Source organism: Chlamydotis macqueenii, chromosome 4 (assembly GCF_036417535.1).
Source record: "Chlamydotis macqueenii isolate bChlMac1 chromosome 4, bChlMac1.mat, whole genome shotgun sequence".
Lineage (NCBI taxonomy): Eukaryota > Metazoa > Chordata > Aves > Otidiformes > Otididae > Chlamydotis > Chlamydotis macqueenii.
In genome coordinates this window covers 39,262,999-39,282,717 of record NC_141559.1, presented here as the reverse complement: position 1 = coordinate 39,282,717, position 19,719 = coordinate 39,262,999, and the positions used below count along the sequence as shown (strand labels likewise).

The window sequence follows — 19,719 nt, the reverse complement described above, 5'->3', positions numbered from 1 at the left end:
GTACAGACAACCTAGCTAAAAAAAAAGTGGATGCTGCACTAGTATGCAATAGGGTGGGGTTTTATATTTATGTATCTATATATGTGATATATATCTAGATATATAAACACACACACACTCACACAAAATTTCACTGCCAGCAAGGGCAACAGCACTGCAAAGGAAATTATCTACTTTCAGAGGTTAGACTACACAGGAAAAAACCTACTCATTTGAGGATTCATTAAAAAAAAAAAATAACCACCAACTAAGTTGTCCAAACTGTAAGAGAAAACTAAGCATGCCAAGCCACGGGAGAGTGTCACCAAAGAAAAGGCTGGGGTAGACAAGGCTACACCTAAGGAGAAGCCAGCACTCCTCACTAACACAAACTGAGCCTTGGCACAGCCCGGACCCACAGAAGGAGAATGCAGCCGTCGGTGTTGAGCATCACTGTATAAGTTTAATCCCAGGCAAACTAAATGAGAACAGTTTAGATTATGCAGTTGATGGTTGCTTGTAGTGAAATACCTTCAAGGTTTATAGCTTTTTGTTTGGTTCGTATGATACAATTATGTCCATCTATGAATCTGAAGAATAGATAATATTGCAGTACCTGGGGCATATCTACTCATTCCTACATCGTCACTGCATATAAGCAAGATAGAGCTTTACAGATCTTTGTATTCTAGTAAAATCTACAATTTTCATTTATCTAATTTTTAGTGGAAAATATAAAGTAATTGATTCCATCTTACACCAGTAATAAACCTACTTTCACTGCCAGCCTCCTCTCAAAGCATGCCATGAACAGACACAAGACTGCAAAGCTTACTTAAGAGACAATCTAAGGATAAGTGACCAAATTATATTAATAATCTCAGATGGTTGTCAATTTTCAGAGTAATTTTAACAATGTTCATATTTTCCTCAATAGATCTGTGTTATTTAATGAATGTTAGACAGGCTGTTGCTGCTACATAAGCTTTGTCCACAGAAGTATTTTTGATGTTTTGTCACATACCAAGTAATACATAAAGTATTAATACTTGTAATTAAGTCATTACTTGCATTCCCCAGACTTGCTTTTATCTCAGGTATTGTACAATCCATACGAGACAGGAAGTCTGGAACTTTATTACATTTCCTACTCGTTTTGAAGCAAATAGTATGTATTGTTTTAAAGCAGCAAAACTATTCCCCACTTTAGGTGGACCAAGTATTTTAGTCCCAGATTTGTAACACACGCATGCCTCTCCAGATGACCAGGGTTAATCCATTAAAGCTGTACCTTCAGTACCTCAGCTTTTAACACTTTTATTGCTGACTCCAATGTGTAGTGTACTGCATGAAGAAGTAGCCTCTGCCTCAATAAGTTTCAGTTAAAAAAAAAAGTCATAAAAGAGTACAGATAATTGAATTACATCTCTGTAGACAAAAAAAAATTCCTTACGTTTCAGTGTTCAGTGCAATTTTTAATGTAACACCAAATCCTAGCAGCCAGTAGTTACTCTGCTGCACCCACACAGTAAGTACAATATTTGTATTACAGGTACTAGAACGACCACCAAATCTGTTTCATAAGAAGTCATACCATAGCAAGGCCTTTACTTCTACCAAATTGGTTGCTGTGTTAAGTGTTCTTTATTGTTCAACCCACAATGAATTAAACTATGTGTATTGGACACGAGTGTTGAGGATGTCTCTGTGTAACGTGTTCTAAAAATATTAATTACAGAAGGGAGGCATAAACAGAAGGATAGGGAATGCTGCCTAATTCAATACCGTATCAAGCATACTGAGAAAAATTTACAAGTGTGCAAACAGTTCACAAGTTGATAAGAAGAATTATTTCCCTACCAACGTCCCTTTAGTATTACTGAAGGACAAACTTGCAGGTAGGATATCTAAGACTATATGTTCATTCGACTAACATCAGAACCAGTGGTAGTTCTCCAGCTTGTTGAAATGCACCCAACAAGGATCAGCCACAGATTCACAGAGATGAGTTCCACCCTCCTCAGACATACACACCCCCCCAAACAAATCTAACAGTCTCCATAATTTCCTACCTTACAGTGCTAGAGATGCCAGTGATAAGAAGAAAATGTTTATGAGACCTATATTTTCACTTATTTTTAACTTGCTTATGATTGTATTTTAAGCGTGGAACATCTCTAGAGTTACGTTAGGAAGAATTAAAACCATATAAAGCATTCTTGTTGCTTCTCTCTGCAAGAAACTAATTTTAGATTTGGAAGCAACACCTGTCAAGCATTTTAAATCTAAATGGGATACAGCTGATAATGGCTTTCGCAGTAACATTGTAACCCAGTCTTCCGCATACTACTAAAAATAATGAATCTAACATCTGGGAAAAAATAAAATCTACAGATTTGACATTGAATTAATGTCAACTTTTATTACAGGTGATGCAATTAGGTGATCTTTATTACTTGAAATACCTTCTTCGGTTAAAAACTCAAATGGATCACTTTCCATACTTCTCCCTACTCAAATGCTACAACATGTATTCCTTACTTTTACACCATACAGAATAGAAAAACAACACAATCCTTCCTTTAAAACTGTTTATATTCTATATATACCTAAGACCTATACTCCTTTTCTGGCATCTCCAGTGTTTCTGCTGGGGATAGACAACGTATCAGTCACTCTCATTCAGCAGTACACACACACCCCAAACTTTTCAAAAATTATCAGCAGCACAACTGTATAGTAAGAAAAACTCCACACCAATGGTTTGCCCACATCACTTGGCAATGTCCCTTTAATATTAATACACAGAGAAGTAAAATTTTTTCATAAATTTGTTCAAGTATGTGGAACATGTAAAATGCATAAGAATCAATATGGACTTCATTAATGTTATATTTATTTATTTTCCAGCTTCATACAAACTGGATGTAGAAGCATAAACATAGTACATTTCTACCATTTTCAACAAAAATATAACCAATATGTACAATTATTGTATTAAAAATACAAAAGGGATACAGACTCCACCAATGTCTTTCTAAAAGACATACAGGTACAAGTAGTATCAAAAGTATGAGGAAATCACCAGTTAATTGTACATTCTGCACTTGACATCACAGAGCGAACTGAGATTAGCAGTCCTATGGTCTACAATTACTTAAATGCTTATATAACATTTGTGCAACTTGTGATAGAGCGAGGATTTTGTATTTCTATATGCACGAGGTCCATAGCCTTGAGAATAAAACTGGCAAATAATGCATAATACATGTAAAATTACAAATGCATAATTGACAATGTGATATATAAGCAAATAGACAAAAGCTATGAATACAGGAGAGAGAATTAAATAAAGCACTGACATTTGTTTGATACAGTGAAAAAACACTGCAATTTGATCTTTAAAACTTGAAGCTATTTACGTTTATCTACTGATCAATATGATCAGCTGAGTTCAATGGAAAAAAAAAAAAAAAAAAATCCAAGACCAGCAGTTCCTCACATTTGAGTACTACTCGGATTGGCAGCCTTCACTTCTCCGGAGTCTGTGCAAAAACAACACAAAAATAGAGGGGAGGGTCATTTCAGTCATTATAGGGTTAATAGCAGCTGTGAGCAGGTGGTTGCTACACATTGGCCTTCTCTACACATGCAGTGTTCCATGAAGCCATTAACAGTTGTGACTATTTCTGCATTGCAAAGGCTGGCGAATCTAAACGTGTTATTTTTCATTACTTAAAGGCTCGTTTATCCCCTAATGCCAAAGTCAATAGATGGAGGTTATTAGATCAGTGTTAACAGCCGACACGAGCTGTGACATCCCAACTTGCCTTCACTGCAATGTTATCCAGTTAATTTATCTTTTAATATAACTACTATATAGTAAAAAAAAAAAAATAATAATAAAAATAAGATATAACTTAAAGGTGGGGTTGCCATCTGTCTGATTGGAACAGGACACTTTCTTTTTTCGTATGCCATCCTGTATTCCGCAAGGCACAGGTATGAGACACGCAGTGTCCTCTTCCATTACCGGCCAGTTGCAAGTGTGCGTTTCTGCATTTACACGAGACCGGGCCGAGGAGGCCGTTAACAGCTGAGGATGCCGTGAACGCTAACATTTATCAGCTTTTGAAGATTCCAGGGTGGGGCACGTTAAGAGTGAAGCGAGATAGTCAAGGAAAGGCTGCATCCTGTAACCTCTGCCTTCCCATCTGCCCTGCTCAGCCACGCGGTAGCAATATTCTTTCCCGGAGCTCAGGCTGGCAACCCTACTTACAGGTACGAAATAATACTGTAAATTACTATGCAGACGCGGTATTTGATCTCCGAAACGCAAACATACAAAATCGTAACAAAGGCATTGTAAACAAGCAAATAAGCACTGCCTCCTTGAAGGATTTCAATGCATTTTTCACTCTGTAGGTTAAAGGCCAAATGTAATTTGACAACTAGCTTATCTCATTACCCCAATGAGACTAAGTGCTAGGATTGTGATTAAAATCTAAAAGGAAGATTTAAAAAAAAAAAACCCTTCCAGGCATTGGGAAGTGCAGCCAGAGTTAATCATCCTGATGTGATGATCTTGGAATTTGGAATGATACTGTATGATGTGGCAGACAGCGACAGTGGTAGCTTGGAGATTGCTGCACTGTGCATTTCAAGCAACACAGTTTGAAAAGTGCCAGGGCGATTTCTTCACAGTATTTCACATGCAAGGGGAGAGGGGACAGAAGGGGGAGGGGCGGAGGAAGAAGCCCCATGCTGCTTTAAGGCAGGGAAGGAGGCAAATAGGTCCACCATCCTTTCACTATAGTTCCAAGGCTCCTATTCTAGGGACGTCTTCTTGTGCTCTCCTTTAAGGTGGCTCACTCTGGATCCAGAAAAGCCCCAAGTCTTAGACAGCAGAGACTTGTTCATCTTCTGCAAACACAATAGGATAGGGGAAAATAGAATTTAGTTCATATGGAACAAGACTGCTACTGAATGACACAACCTGTACTGTGCTCATGTGTTGTCCATTTTGTTGTATTAGCTATACATTTTAAAACAATCTAAGTATCTGTACATTTCAGGTCTCATAGAAGTATTCCTTTGTAATTTTGTTCTCAAATAAAATAACACAATTGCTATAACTGAGATAGGTGCAGTTCCTCAGCCTGAGGAATACAACAGCTAGTCCTAGATATCCAATAGCTTCATAAAGCCATCTTGCATTTTTTTCCCTGAATATATCTGTAATTTATTTAAATTAAGATTGCATAAAAGTTGAATGCAGCTTTAGCCATCACTGATAGAAACAATTAAAATTCTCTGTCATGGTAATTTTCAAAGTTTGAGGCAACTTGATTAAGGTAGACTTCACTTTTTTTCATCGTGTTCAACCGCAGAGTTCATCCTGCACATAAAGCCTTAGTAACTAAGCAGCTAGGGAGCAAAGGGGAAAGTTAGCCTCCCTATCATTAAGCAAAACAAAGCATTCAAACATGTGATTTGGGCACCGCCCTGCCTAAATTTTGAGCACCCAGGCCTAAAGATGCAATCCAGCTCCTCTTGCACTCCATAGAAGAAAAGAAAGAGTATGTCTGCATAGTCTTTTTAGCATTATAGCTGAGCTAAAGCATAATGATACAGACACACTTGGCCAAGCGAGGTAGCAGAAGAGTAGTGGGCTTGTTATGTGAAGCAGTTGGTGTGGAAGACTCAGTGTCCACAGCATAACAGTTTCAGGTAAAATGTGAGTGACTATCCAAATAAACGTCACCAATGATGCTCTGTGGGGCAGATGGGCAGGTATTCTACAGATTAGGATACTTTTTTGAGCATTAAATACATGGGATAGTGCCAAATATTAGGTATGCTGGAAGCTTTCAGGGCAGGCAGAGCTGTACCTGATGAGCACAGCCACCTCCACAGAGGCTGCCTAAGCCAACTGTTTGGTTGTCCAAGATTCAGGAGGACCTACATTCCAAATTTTACATTATATTTAGGATGAACTGAATTCCTCCTCTTCCAAAAAGTTAACAGATAGAAAGTTTTGAAAGATGGAAAAGCACTCAAATTATGGCAAGAATTTCTATGGCAGAACACATTTGTGTAATTTGCTTTGGGTCTGTGAAAGCACTGACCATTTTTGCATGCAGCACACTCAAAATCTAACAGTTAGAAATTTACCATCTTCCTCTGTGGAAAACCCTTGAGGCGGATAGTGAGCAAGACGTGGATCTGACTCATTTGGTTTATGCCACTGAGGTTTGTTCACAGGCCTGCTAGTTGAATGGCCATGTGACTGCTGCTGCGGAGTTGATGTCCCATGAGTCTCACAGGTCCGTGCCACCATTCTAGACCTCTGAAGTGCTACGTTGTAGTCTGGAGGCTTTCTGGTTGGATGGGAACCACCTTCTGCAAACTCAGCAATAGGTATTCCTACATAACCAGGAGGAGTTGGAGGTGGTTCCCGATATCGACCCTCTTTTCGTGCTGCGGGAAAAACAACAGATTATTACATGAGATGGTAAGAGGAAAACTGCTCAAAGGAAAATGAATAGTGAAAGTTAAATAAACATCAACCAACTCAACATCCCAGGAGGAGAAAATCTGAAGGACAAAACTTACCATACGATAGACAATGAGGTCTTGAAAAGTAAACCATGCAAGAAAGTACAGAACATACAATCTACACAGGACATAGCTACTCTTCCAGTAGTGAAGCATTACTCTAATAAAATTCACCAAATTACATGGGGAATTTGTTCAAACTTAGCAACTGAAGCTGTTCCATCAATCGTATAGAATAAAATAGACACTGATCAAAGTAAGGTGGAAGACTCAAGAGTCCACAGAAGTAGCAACCATCAGGAATACTGGCATCTCCCCAAATGCATAGCTAACTTTCTTAATCCTGAAAATGGGCTTTGTACTCAAGAGCTTCTCTCTTTTGTTTTTAGCATCTTGCAGGGGGAGGGGTCAGGGGAAAGAAGGCACCCACATTATTTCTCCCTACCAATCTTACTACATTGAGACATAAGCTACAATTCCAAAAAGTAAGGAAAAGAAATGGGCTTCATCTTCATATTTTCTGTATGCATTACTGCCTGCTGCTTTTACAGTTGTATTCTCTGCAAAATTAAAACTTCAAAGTATGCCCATAACAACAATGACTGAATATCATTTTATATAGGAGCCAGAAAGATGACCACCTAGTTTGTGGATCTCATTGAGGTGCAACTGTTTACCTGAACAAGGCTTAACGCTGGCCATTCTTAGAAGTTTTCTCTTGCAGAGAACTTCAAAGGAGGAAACAGTGATTAAGAATTTTAACCATCTGCAGGGACACACAGCAGACAGGCATGACTCTCTGGTTTGGAGTTATGCACTTAAAGAAGTCATCTGGGGCTTTGATACTGAAGACTTTGTGGGTCTAGCCCTTTAACATGTAAGCATTTAACTTACAGTACAAAGGCAAACATAGCAGGAAAAACCACTGACACAGACAATTTACTCTCCACAGTTCGTCATACACTGTATATTCTTGCACAAGGGATGACGACAACATCACCCTGCATTATGCAGCACGGAACTGGCTGAAAGGGTAGTACAAGCTTGGATGTCAGTTTTTATAGACTAAAAATAAAGTCTTGGTATATAATAAAACCAAAAAGTTTCCAATACAATCTAGGTATTTTTCTTGGACAAACTGTTTTAACTGAGCAGAGCAGCATGAGGTTTCTGAGAAATTTTCAAAGATTTCTGAAAAGTAACCGATGCAGAAGAAATCCTGTAGAAAAAATACTGATTGAAATACTGCAAGAGATCAATGCCTAATTCAGTGCAAAAGAACCATGTAAAGATAGTGACTTCTGTAGGACAGTGATATGCAGAGTTACATTTGCAGAATAATTGGTTGATAGTACTGAAGTGCATGGAAGTGTGCGGCTTCAATTTTTGAATCTCTGTTACGTTCTCCCAAGTCTCTAAAAACGCAGTGAAAAGCACTGCCTTGACAGGCAAGTTTGGACATGCTTCTTCCACATTCTGCTGGAAACCAAGGGCAACAAAGAGTAAAATTACAGAGCAGCATGAATCAAAACTTGGAGTCCCGAACTGAAAGGCTTCCTTGTCTTCACAGTTCAGGGATTCAGATCTGCACCCAAGCTTTGAGGCAATGGGCCATTGCTAAGCAATACACTTGGGCAGAACATGGAAAAACAGTTTATCACAGTAGTCTCAGCATGACCTCAATCTGGCAGACTTTCTCAGCTGTGTCAGCACAAAATGGCTTTTAGATAGTTCTTCATATTAACCTAAAGAAAGGCAAAGCAAAGGGGAATGAAAGGAATGAAAGAGGCAAAAATGCAGAGGTCTTGGATGGCCCAAGGACTGGGATGTGTAAAAGGAACAGTATGAGAAAAATGTTAAGCACTGTCAAAGAGACCTTCATATTAATTTATATATTATCTCACCTTTCTTTTGTTGAATTATTATGAATGTATTTCAGCTCTAATTTCTTAGGAACCTCTTCAGTTTCAGCAGTCCAAAGAAACATTTCAGTTGATATTTAAGTACAAAGTGATTCCATTTTCAGAAGTAAGGAATATTCACAATTATCAGACAAGCTATACAGATGTACAAAGCAAAAGGCTTCTAAAAAAATCAGGCCACATTTATTAAGATATCTAAATATAGAACGTGGAGCCTTACTGTGAAGAGAAATTCACATTTCAGAACAGACACCTAAATACATCAACCTCTCAAAACACCGTCCAACAGCTGAGCTAGTTTTCTGATGTATGGCAGGCTCTCTTGAAACACAAAGGCACTGCCAGAACTGAGAATCAACAATAAGTGATATTTTCCCTAGCACAGTTAAAGGGGAAAATTTGAGAGAGACTGCAAAATGTTCAGTTTTGCGTTAAAATTAAAGAAATCACACCAGACAAAAGAAATACAGTTTTAGAATACTGCATAATCATAAAATTAATCATAATAAATCATAAGCAAATGAACTAAAATACTTTGTGGTAAACAAAACTTAACTTACCAATAAGCCCCTTTGTACTACTTGACGATACTGCTATATGAGCGGGCACAGAAGCTGGCTTTGACTCTTCCGCTGGTACAGATGTTATACTACTGGTTTCAGCTTCAATCGAAACATCCTTCCCACCCCTCCGCTTTATGGTACCTGTATCACCTTCCGAGTCCTCTCCCCAGTAGCCTGTTGAGGATGCCCAGCTTGCTCTGGACTGTGCTTGATCAAGGCCCTCCCTACCTTGACTCTGCCTGCCATACTTTGTGCCATGATCAGGAAACATCAGCTGGTCCATGTGACTGCCTGAGGCCCACAGTCCTGCCCCGTCACCTGAACTATCGAAATGAGCATGTCCAAAAGGCAGAGTCTCCCAGCTTCTCTGGTGCTGTATTGTTTGTATGTTGTCATGAGAACCGCTCGAACAAGAAGTCCAGCTACCACGGCCACTGTCAGCTGCATCGAGCGAAGCTCTGTCCCCCTGATCCTGTGACAGTTCTTCTGTACTAGGAGAAGAAAGCACAGTTGCTCCAGCATACAGGCCTCTGGTCTCTGACAGCGGTGCATATGAGCTAGGTGCACATTGAAGAGGAAAAAAAAAAAAAAAAAATCCACCGTTGGAATTGGAGATCATTTACAAGACACGTGAAGAATTCAACAGTCAAGAGAAAAGCAAACATATTCGTGGGTTGGGCTAGATGACCTGTAAAAGGTCCCTTCCAACTCAAACCATTCTGTGATTCTATGATTGAACGTTTTGACGCAATTTGTACTGAGTATTATTTGCATTAATGACTAATTCAATTTTGAGAATAGAACAATTTCCTTTCAAGCTCATTCTCAGTAAAACAAGCAAATTACTGGACAGATATCCTGACAAAACTTAACACTTCAGTGGAATCATTTCAAAATGTAAAATCTTAACTTTGCAGCAGCCCTTTAAGACAGGCAAACTGCACTGACATACAGAAAGGGGAACAGACTGGTAGATAGAGGTTTTACTGCTTTTTTTCAGCCACGTGAAGCAAAGGATCACAAGTTAGAAACAGAGTTTTAGTGGGAGATGGCAGAAATTCAGGTTTAGGTTTCAGCTTTTCAGATTTTTTTTCTGCTTAGGAAATTCTGAAAGCCAACTTTTCAACATTTCTTGCAAATAGACATGTATATAAATCTTCATTTTGGAAACACATGCTACTTTGTAGAGCAAGTACGTTCTCTGCAGCCTTTCAGTGATTAAGTAAGCCTGACACTATCACTTACATGGCAGCAGTGAAAACTGACAAAGCATCACTTTTGTTTAGCAGCTCTCCGGGCTCCTGGGATTTGTCCTTCCAGGGCAGCCTGCTATGCAGACTGGAACTCTGCTCTTCCAAATATTTAAGACATCTGATTAAAGAGTTTGCATAGCCTGGGACTCCCAAAGTTGAAGTACACCAGTTTTGGAACAGGCCTGCCAACCACAGACCCCATGGGATTAAAAACCCTGAAACCATTCAGAGAACTGAAGCATCCAAATAACAGCTCAGAAAAGTAAGTGGAGACTAAACAGGAGCCAGAGCTCTGATTATTTTCAGAACAAGGCTCACTGCTAGAGAGTTAGAGAACTCCTCACAGCGCTAGCTTCCTCACCATTACAGAAGTTAATTATCTAGAAAATTACCTAGAAAACCAGCAGCCTAATGTGAATTTTAGCTTCCAATTATTATTGACTAGGAGAGATATTTGGGGTAAAATATTTTTGGGTTAGATAAATATGAAGTTTTCTATGAAACAGACTGGAAAATTACTAGCTATTTGTGTTCTCAGCTCGATCACTGAATAATTGTATAAATAATTTCTCATCTAATTCAGTTAATTCCCCATCTAGAAAACAGGCTAGGATACTAGTCTGCCATAAAGAGGATAATCTACAGCACCCTTAATGCTCAGATTATGAAGTCTATTGAGGTGAAGTCTTACTGCTGTAGACCTCATAACAAATTCAGGAGTGCAAAACAATTTCTTGTCAGAAAATCAAGAATTTTTAGCATTGAAATAGTGGTTTTTAAGAGCACAGGAAAAAAAAATATTTGAGAGAAATACAGGGAAAATTACATGAACAAATATACATGCCACATAAACACTATATGAAAGTATAATGTAAGTAAGCACAAATAAAATTCCTACCCTAAGCTGTATTGATCTGGTTCAATCATGATTCTTCTATCAATCCTTCCCACACCAAGATTTGTCTCCACGATGCTGACAGAATGCCTCTGTCTCCTCTCATCATGCAGGGAGACTGGCATAGAGTCAAAAGAGGAATTGCTGACAATACTAGATCTGGAAGAAATTTCGCTGTGACCGGAATCTGAAAAGTTATCCACCGTGCCACTAGGAGCCAAAGTATAGCCTGCAAAGGGAACATCACGTTAATCAGACTCTCCAAGAAACCTGCTCTGTCATTGCCAGGCAGCAGTAAATCAGAACTACGGTAAAATTTTATTCACAGAAGCAGCACTGCAAAAGACAAAGATACGTAGCAGAACTGTGTAACACTGAGTATTCTGTCTCATAATAAGAGGTTTAAGATTGTGGGAACATGCACTGCTCATTTAGAAACCAACTGCTCACCTTCCTTCTTCTCTGCCCTTCTCCTCCAAATTATTTTCAAACACATCATCATACTTGTATCCCTGCATTACAAAATCTCGCTTCTCAGAAAACTGCCTGTACGTAAACACTGGCTCCAAGACTGGAATGAATGAGATGCCCTGGACAAGATTACTGCTTAAAGTAATCCAAGAGACCCTCTCACACAGTGTTTCTATTCTACAAAGCTACATTTCAGAGATGAACAGCAGATAGAACATGAAGCACAGATGTCTAGGCTGACTGCTTATTACGTATCTTGGCTGAAAGGGGGCCAAATTTTCCAGCTTTCTTTCTACTACTTGGCTAATTACATTGAAAATAGCATATATTACCAGAATTATACTGTAATTTGGAGGTAGCATTGACACTGACAGACTCAGATAAAATCTGCAAACCATGTCACAGAGGCAAATTCAGCTTTTGTTTTAGTATTAAAGAAAGTTGTACTGAATGCTCATCAGCTAAGTTAAAGACCATTAAACAACATACATCCACAAGTAACTGCAGTTTTCAATTTTTGCTTTCAGTCTACATGCAAGTGTCAAAATGACTTCAACTTATTTATTCCAATTCATTTGGTGAGAACATGGAAGTAATGCTGCCATTTTTGTCTGAAAGAGGATACCATTAGCTTCATGACATCATCAAACCAAGGATTTAAAAAAAAAATTTATAATCATGTTTATGATTTGCTTTTTGCAAAAATAAAGTACTCTTCCCACTACAAGCCAAGTACAGAATCTCGATTCCTTTTTCAAGAAATGCACAGGCCTGACCATATTTATATAAATTCACTCTTTGCTAATGTAGTATTTGAGGGAAATCAAGATAACAGCTTACAAGGACTCAAGGTGATAATTTAAGTCTTTTCTACATAACATCCTCCTCCATCTAACCTTAGTAAATATCACTTCAATGAAAATTTGGGACAGGCATTTGTACTTTCTTACTATATTCATCTCTCCCCTTTTCAGATCTCTGCTTATGCAACTGGACTTAATTTTTTCCCCCTTTTGTTTCTGTAAGCCCCACCGATCCCACAGGTCCTGGTGAATTGTTATTACTGTTCCTGCTTCCAAGAGGAGAGGAGGAACTGGTTAGGCCCACTACTCTGGAACCAGGAGGCCTCAACTGATGGGCACTGCCACTTACCATGTTAAGAGACGGGCTTAGGTATCCATTTGATAAGAAAGTAGAAACAGTGACACAAGTTCCAAATGCTTACCATCCCTGTGCAGTTCAGGGAAAGTTATTGCTACAGGGAAGTCTGCAACATATTTAGCATTCTGAACTTCTACTATGGGGACTAAACCCCAAAATATGTATTTTTACCATAATATTGTACTATTTAACTGTTAAAACGAACTTTTATGATACTCTGAAAAGAGAATAATTTATAAGTTAATCTGCAATACAACTAGGCTATCACACTTCCAAAGAGATTTTTTTGTTGGTGTTGTTTAAACTACAGGAAAATACCTCCATTCTCTGTCTTGTCAACTCATAACAAGTACAATGAAGAAACAAATAGGCTTTTTTAAAAAAAAAAAAAATCCCTTTAAAGTCCTAAATTCGCTTTAAAAAATAACTCTATGAAGTCAGTCAAGAAAGCTCCAACGTGTAATACCATTCCTCAAACATCCATATACATTGTTTGAATAATTAATCAGGCTGCTAATAAAATGCTGTGTATTAGTGATTTGAATCCCAAATATCTTAAGTCTGCCTGTCATACATAGGTCACATCCCATCCAGATGCATGACACAGCAAATAATTCCTCTAATAGGCTAGTGGGCTCAATGCTGTACAAAGATTTTAAGTCTCAATCTGCACATTCTTCCACTGGCAGGAAACACTGACGATGGGAATATTTTTGTCAGAAGCAGCTGCAGTGAGAGCGACCTACTGCATCAAATCTTGGACCAAATCAGGCTCTCTTTCCTGGCTTTTGCTAACCAGAGGGCTTTCAGGTATCCCTGAAATCAGGTTCCCAGGTATCCTTTCATGTGTCCTGCTGTACACTACACTTCCTACCCTCTTCCTGACCATATGTGACAAGAATAGGAGCAGCTGTAGTTTATCCTGAGTGTCCAAATTCTCCCTCAGAAGTTTCCAAAGTTTAACAACTTCAGGAAACAGGATGAGAAGTATTCCACATCTAATACCTTTCCTTGGCGAGCTCTGTGGTGAAGTGGGAGGAGAAGACAGCTGTGAAGACGCACTTGAGACTGTGTCTTCAGACTGTTTCTTGTGACGATCCAAACTTCCTTCTTCAGATAATGAAAGAATTTTCTTTAAAGCTTGTGGAGAGTTAATGCCTTTAAATAAGAATTAATGTAGGCAGATGTAAAGTCCAGTATAAAGACATCTTTCTGTTTCAAAATGCATTTATAGAGCAGACACCATACAGGAGAAAAACCCGATTTTTTTCCTGTATCTTTGCAAGTCTCTGACACCAGATTAAATGAAGCAAAATGTTTAAACTTACTCCTGTTTAAAATATAGCACTCTATTTCCACGTATTAGTGAACCCAGTCTTTTATTCTGACCACCTAAAATAAATACTTTATCACAGAAAACACAATGCAGATTGGGTGTTGCAGAATAACGCCTATACAATATATAAATCAAGGATATGCATAGTAAGGGTTACTAAGAAAGTTGGGCTAAAATTATGTTGACTACAAACACACACAAATCTCACTGGTTAGTGAAGGTTTATATAGCAAGAATTGAAACTATTCTCCTGTTTCTTTTCTATTCAGAGTAGCCTAGAAGGTCAAAGAAAGCTGGAAAGAAGATGAATAAGATTAGGCTTACAAAACAAGGCCATCCTGCAGCTGCCTTTCTCCCTTTCATTTCTGAGAACTATCTCTGCACCAGCTTATTTTAGGAAACTAAAGAGTAAAAACATCCTGAAGATGATGTATGATGTAAAGATCTGGGGCACCAAGAACTACTTTTCTCAGGCAATGTTTATCCATCTTTCTCTTCCTTTCCCCTCAAAAATCCATGCTGGGACAGTCTTAAAAGTGAAGGTGGAGCTTCTCTGACAGTTTTGCCAATGTTTGTGGTACAGGTTATTTTCAAGCATTGTACAGAATTTATCTTTGATCTGCTGAATCACAATGTTGCTATCAATAATTTACACCTGCTTCATCAACATAACCTAGTCAGTTTTCAGAAACTTTTCCACCATGAGCAAAAATGTACTCTACAGTGTTTCAAAGTCCATGTAAGATTAAAATTTAATGGTGAAATCAACAAGAACTATATGAATATTGAATTGTTTCTTCCTCTTTTTGCCGCTTCTAATGTTTCGCTAGCAGTCCAAGCAGTGCACAACTAATAAAAACTGAAATCACAATTAAGCTCTTGTGAAATTACCATCATGCAATAGGAAGGGTTAATTATGCTACATATACTTACTAGGAATATTACTGTACTTTAAGGGATATGTAAGAAGTTCTTTAATAATGCATATATGTCACGTACACATGCTGGGACACAGATCCGGAAATCAGATTTTAAGAAATTCCTACACTCTGGTATCTTTGAGTGACATGCAGGCAGCAACAACTGAACAACAACAATGAAGAAGCACCAGGGACCAGAAGCCAAAGGGACAATTCTCAACGTGAAACTTCAGGCCTACATTTCTAACAGGACTACCAGTTTGAGCAGGCCTGAATTTCACATTAAATGTTCAACTTTTGAAAAAAAAACCACCAAAACTTCTGAGGTATCTCAGGTGGGTCACCCGAAAACTCCAAGTCACTAACCCCTTTGGAAAAGTTAAGCCAAGATCTCAGGGGAGATAGTCAGAAACATTCATTCTTTCCATCTGCTAGTAACAGGTAAATACTCATACTGATTAAATTGACAGGATGCGTTCCTAGATTTCTTTCTTTGCATTTCTACAGAAGAGAATTATGCATCTACACTGCATGAACTGGCATATCCTGCATATAATACTACCAGAAATAAATATCTGAATCTTACGTGATTAAAAATGTCTCCCTGACATCAGCAAACAAACCTTAGAGTATTAAACCAAATGCTTCACTGTTCCACTTACCGAATGGTGGGAGGTCTTTGACTGGCACTTTCTTGCGAGAGGGATAAAGAGATACAGCAGGGACCTGCAATGCTTGGTTTACTTTATGTTGCTGCTGCTGCTGCTGCACTTTCTGCTGGATGCCTGCCCGGGGAGCCACAGGTGACGTTTCCGACTTTCCAGATCGTTTGTCTCCTGTATTCTTCGGCACTTGGCAAGAAATGGGAGAAAGCGCAGAATGACTACAAGCTAAAAACATTGTGGGAGTTTTAATCCGAGCAGTGCAAAGGCCTCCAATTAATATTTAAAAGATACTCAAATACTTGTACAATTAATGCAGCAGGATGCCTTTAGAGAGAAATGACAAAGAGGAAAAGAGGCAGGAGATTTAACTCCATTTATAATATGTACATTATCAAAGAATATTTACTCTCTTTCTCAAAATAAAACTCAAGTGGCTATTGTTATCATTGTCAAAAACATGACCGTAAGTTATACTGGGCTACCATAAGGACTACAACTGCTTTAGAATGAATACATAATTACTGGGTTTTTTTCTACCCTGAAGGAAGGGAAGGGCATAAGATTCAGCTTTCCCTCAAATCAAAGTGAAACCAATATCCAGCATAAGGTCCTCCCTCTGCTGCAGCCAGGTACAGCCCTCCAGGTCTCTCTGAAACATCTGGACATAAGGAAATCCCCTTTTCCCTCTCAAGGCCAAGATAACCAGGAAAACAAACCCTATTCACACCAATAGCCTGAGTACATCAGCACTGCAGAGAAACTTTCGTCTCCTCTGCACCCTTTGTATGGACAAATCTAAAGAACCCCTGTGCACTTCAGCATGGCATCTTCTGAAAGCCTCATCTTCTATATAAATGCTATGTCTCTATATCGTTAATCTGCAAGATGATTTCCTTAAGATTCATAGGTGTTCAGTACTTGGAAATGACTAGACATTATTTTCCACCTCACTGTCTAGTTACTGCTCCCAATTACTTCCTTGGAGAATAAAAAGAGGTCTATGTAACAGTTTCCTTGAAATCCATAACAGATGACAATGCTCACATGTGTTGGTGGCTGGCTCACACTGCAGAGAGAGCGTCTGGAGGCTCTCTTCATCCATCTCCAGATCCAAGTTTGAGAGATACTGCTTTACTTTCCGTGCCATCTGAGCATCTTCGTACAGTTTTTTAGCATTAAGGAAGGAGCTGCGACGGACCCGCTTTTTATGACCCCCTGCTTGCGCAACATCCAGCACAGCTGCGTTCGTACTGCCCTGGCTGAGAGACCTGAAGTGAAGGCGGGGCAGGAGGGGGAGGAAAGAGGGGAAAAGTATGACTTAGTTCAACATGGTACCACTTGACAAACACGAAACATGCAAAGATTGCATGGATGTCAGTCTATGGTCAAAGCTCACATGCCTCATTCCAGTAAGTCAAACAGCTACAACAGACAGAAAGATGAGGGTCAGGAAATCTTTTTACTTGGTTACAGACACTATTTTAACTACACAAATATTTTAACTTTTTCTGCTCCAACTAGGCAGTATCACTTCACACATCTAGAAAGCATTCAAGCTAGCTCTCTCACGTAAGCCAGCTACAGAGAAGACTGGAGTATTAGGAAAAGCTCATGCAGTAAGGCAATGCTCACAAAAGACTACAGCTGAGGTTCAAATTTAAATACACGTACAGAATGTGCTTTGAAAGCTAAATGTTTTTTTTTAAAATCAGACCGTATACAAAATGTACAGCTCAGTTTTACAGAATAGAACTTCCCTGTAACTCGCTAGGTTGAAGACAGCTTTTTGTTAAACAAAATGATCAGCTAGTTCATGATGAAATAAATGTCATGCACATTTCAGTGTATGTATGCCTGTATGAAAGCTATGCATTGTTCCTGAATTGTTAAGAGTAAAAATGATGGCTGAATCGTAACATGAAAATAAGTTAGTTTAGCAGATACTGTAAGTTTTAACTCTTGTATTTGGTTGTAATTATTGTTTTTTAGGCATAAGAAATTTATCAGCAATTTTCAGATGCTGCAACCTTGCCATTTTATAATTTCTCTTTTAGTGGAAGTCACTTCCTTTAGCAATTTAAATTAGGGGTAGGGGAGAAGTCGACCCCACTCCTATCTACAACCACTTAAAAATAGTTTACAATTTTTGTGTTTTAAACTCAAAAGCAAAAGCACTCCTGGATTAAAATGCATTGTCAGTAAAAAAGGGTTAACAAAAGAAAAAAAAAGTCAAAGCACCAGAAAATTAAAGATAGCAAGAAGGAAACAATGCAAATGGTAATGGAAGAATGAAAGTTTGTGTGCGTTGTCTCCAACCACTTACCCCAAACTCCTCCATTTCTTCTTCCTGCAAGTGAGAGCCAGGAAGAGTAAAGCACGGGTTTAAGAAGAGACAGAGAAAGATCACAAGCTCAGAAAGAAAAAGACCAGACCTCAGGACAAGCAGTTCTGGAAGCCCACAAACATTAAAAAGAGCCTTGACTCAGGCATACAGTCAGATATTACAAACTCTTCTAGCTCAAATTAAGAGAAAGAGTATGCAATAAGCTGGTCTAACACGAAGCCAAAGAGCATCCACTCCATGTTTTCTAACACCAGTAGCTGACACTGTTTCAGATACATTCCCACCTCTACTAAATCAAAATGGTACGGCTGGCACACATCATCTTTTCAAATAGACTAATACATACATGTTCAAGGCAGTATCTCCCCCTCCCTCCCACTGATGGAATCTCATTTTTATTAAGTACTGGGAGCTAAGGAATAATATAAAACATTTTAATACATATTAAAAAACACAAAATGTAATGATTTCTCCAGTTTTAGAATACCACATAATTTTGGTAAATTGTTAACAACAAACAAAAAACTCATACTACTCTAATACAACAAGGGGTATTTGAAAAGCACCTCATGCTGACAGCTAGCCTCCTCTCAGCTGGGAAAAGCTCCACCTAACACAACACGCTTACCTTGTTCTAAACATTAAAGCAGGATCCATGTTCACAGACGCCATGCGACCAACATGGCGTATCTCCTTCGCAATCATTCTCAGCTTCTCAAAATTGACCAAGCCTTCCACTTTCGAATCATTTCCTACAATCAACAATTAATAACATCAGTTATTAGGTAGCAGAGGTAGTTTTCCTTAGCTGGTAAAAGATGACGTACTTCTGCTTTTACCTTCATGAAGGAACGTAAGGTCTTTTTTGATAACAGGAAACAGGGGGATAATGGGGGGCTGTAGGTTTTGGCTGTTAAGGACATTACGATATTTTGCCATATTCCTAGACGGATCAAACAAGTCCTGTAGATCTTGAAACAGTTTTTCATACTTGCTTGGAAGCTTTTCCCAAGTAGTTCGGAGCCTTGCAACTGGTGCCAAATTCAGGCCACTTGAAACAAACAAACAAAAAAGTGCAAAAAAATTCAAGAACAACAGAAAGAAACAAAAAAATCCTAAAAAAGACCATGTTAAAATTTGTATGGGAGAAATATATAGTCAGAATAGTGCAGCACAACAATGTCAATAAAATATGAGAAAGTAAAAACTTCCTTTTGCCAGTATGTATTACAGAACAATTAAGGTATTTTTTATAAAAGCTATAAAAACTGGAGATATCTGCATGATTTAACCATAAATAGATAAAAGTTATACTTGCATGAGTAATTAAACCTTACAGAGAGTAGGTATTTATTCTTATTACTTTGGAACCGTGTTTGAATTTGATAACAATATCATAATCTAGGAGCACCTTAGGATCACCACTTACTTCCAGATTCCCAGACAGGAGGAAAAAACATCTTTCACCTACACAATGTTTAGGTGGTGGCAGCACAGTGACCCCCCACATCTTGCTGCAATTTGACTTTGTTATATCTAGATCAAGTTAATATAACAGACTATATATTTGAGGTTACGCTGATATATTTGTAGCTGGTACAAAAAAAACATGGGTTTTTCCCCTTAATGGCACTGCCTGCCTTTCATTTCTA

General features: G+C 38.5%; 1 protein-coding gene across 6 annotated transcripts in view; it reads right to left on the bottom strand.

Annotated features, from left to right (window-relative positions):
* Positions 1-2,742: 2,742 nt before the first annotated feature.
* Positions 2,743-19,719, bottom strand: part of RAPGEF2 (Rap guanine nucleotide exchange factor 2) — a 195,661-nt gene continuing 178,684 nt past the window's right edge. For 3 of the 6 annotated variants that reach the window (XM_086746425.1, XM_086746424.1, XM_086746426.1), the window contains 10 exons: positions 18,907-19,118; positions 18,696-18,819; positions 18,047-18,070; positions 16,768-16,991; positions 15,721-15,909; positions 13,808-13,960; positions 11,174-11,399; positions 9,020-9,579; positions 6,154-6,459; positions 2,743-3,524 (listed from right to left, as the gene is read on the bottom strand). In XM_086746425.1, the coding sequence (XP_086602551.1) occupies positions 3,478-3,524; positions 6,154-6,459; positions 9,020-9,579; positions 11,174-11,399; positions 13,808-13,960; positions 15,721-15,909; positions 16,768-16,991; positions 18,047-18,070; positions 18,696-18,819; positions 18,907-19,118 (2,065 nt within the window). In that variant the 3' untranslated portion in view covers positions 2,743-3,477. Of the gene's footprint in view, positions 4,903-6,153; positions 6,460-9,019; positions 9,580-11,173; positions 11,400-13,807; positions 13,961-15,720; positions 15,910-16,767; positions 16,992-18,046; positions 18,071-18,695; positions 18,820-18,906; positions 19,119-19,719 lie in introns of all 6 variants that reach the window. The other 3 variants (XM_086746427.1, XM_010121142.2, XM_086746423.1) reach the window with 2 other exon arrangements.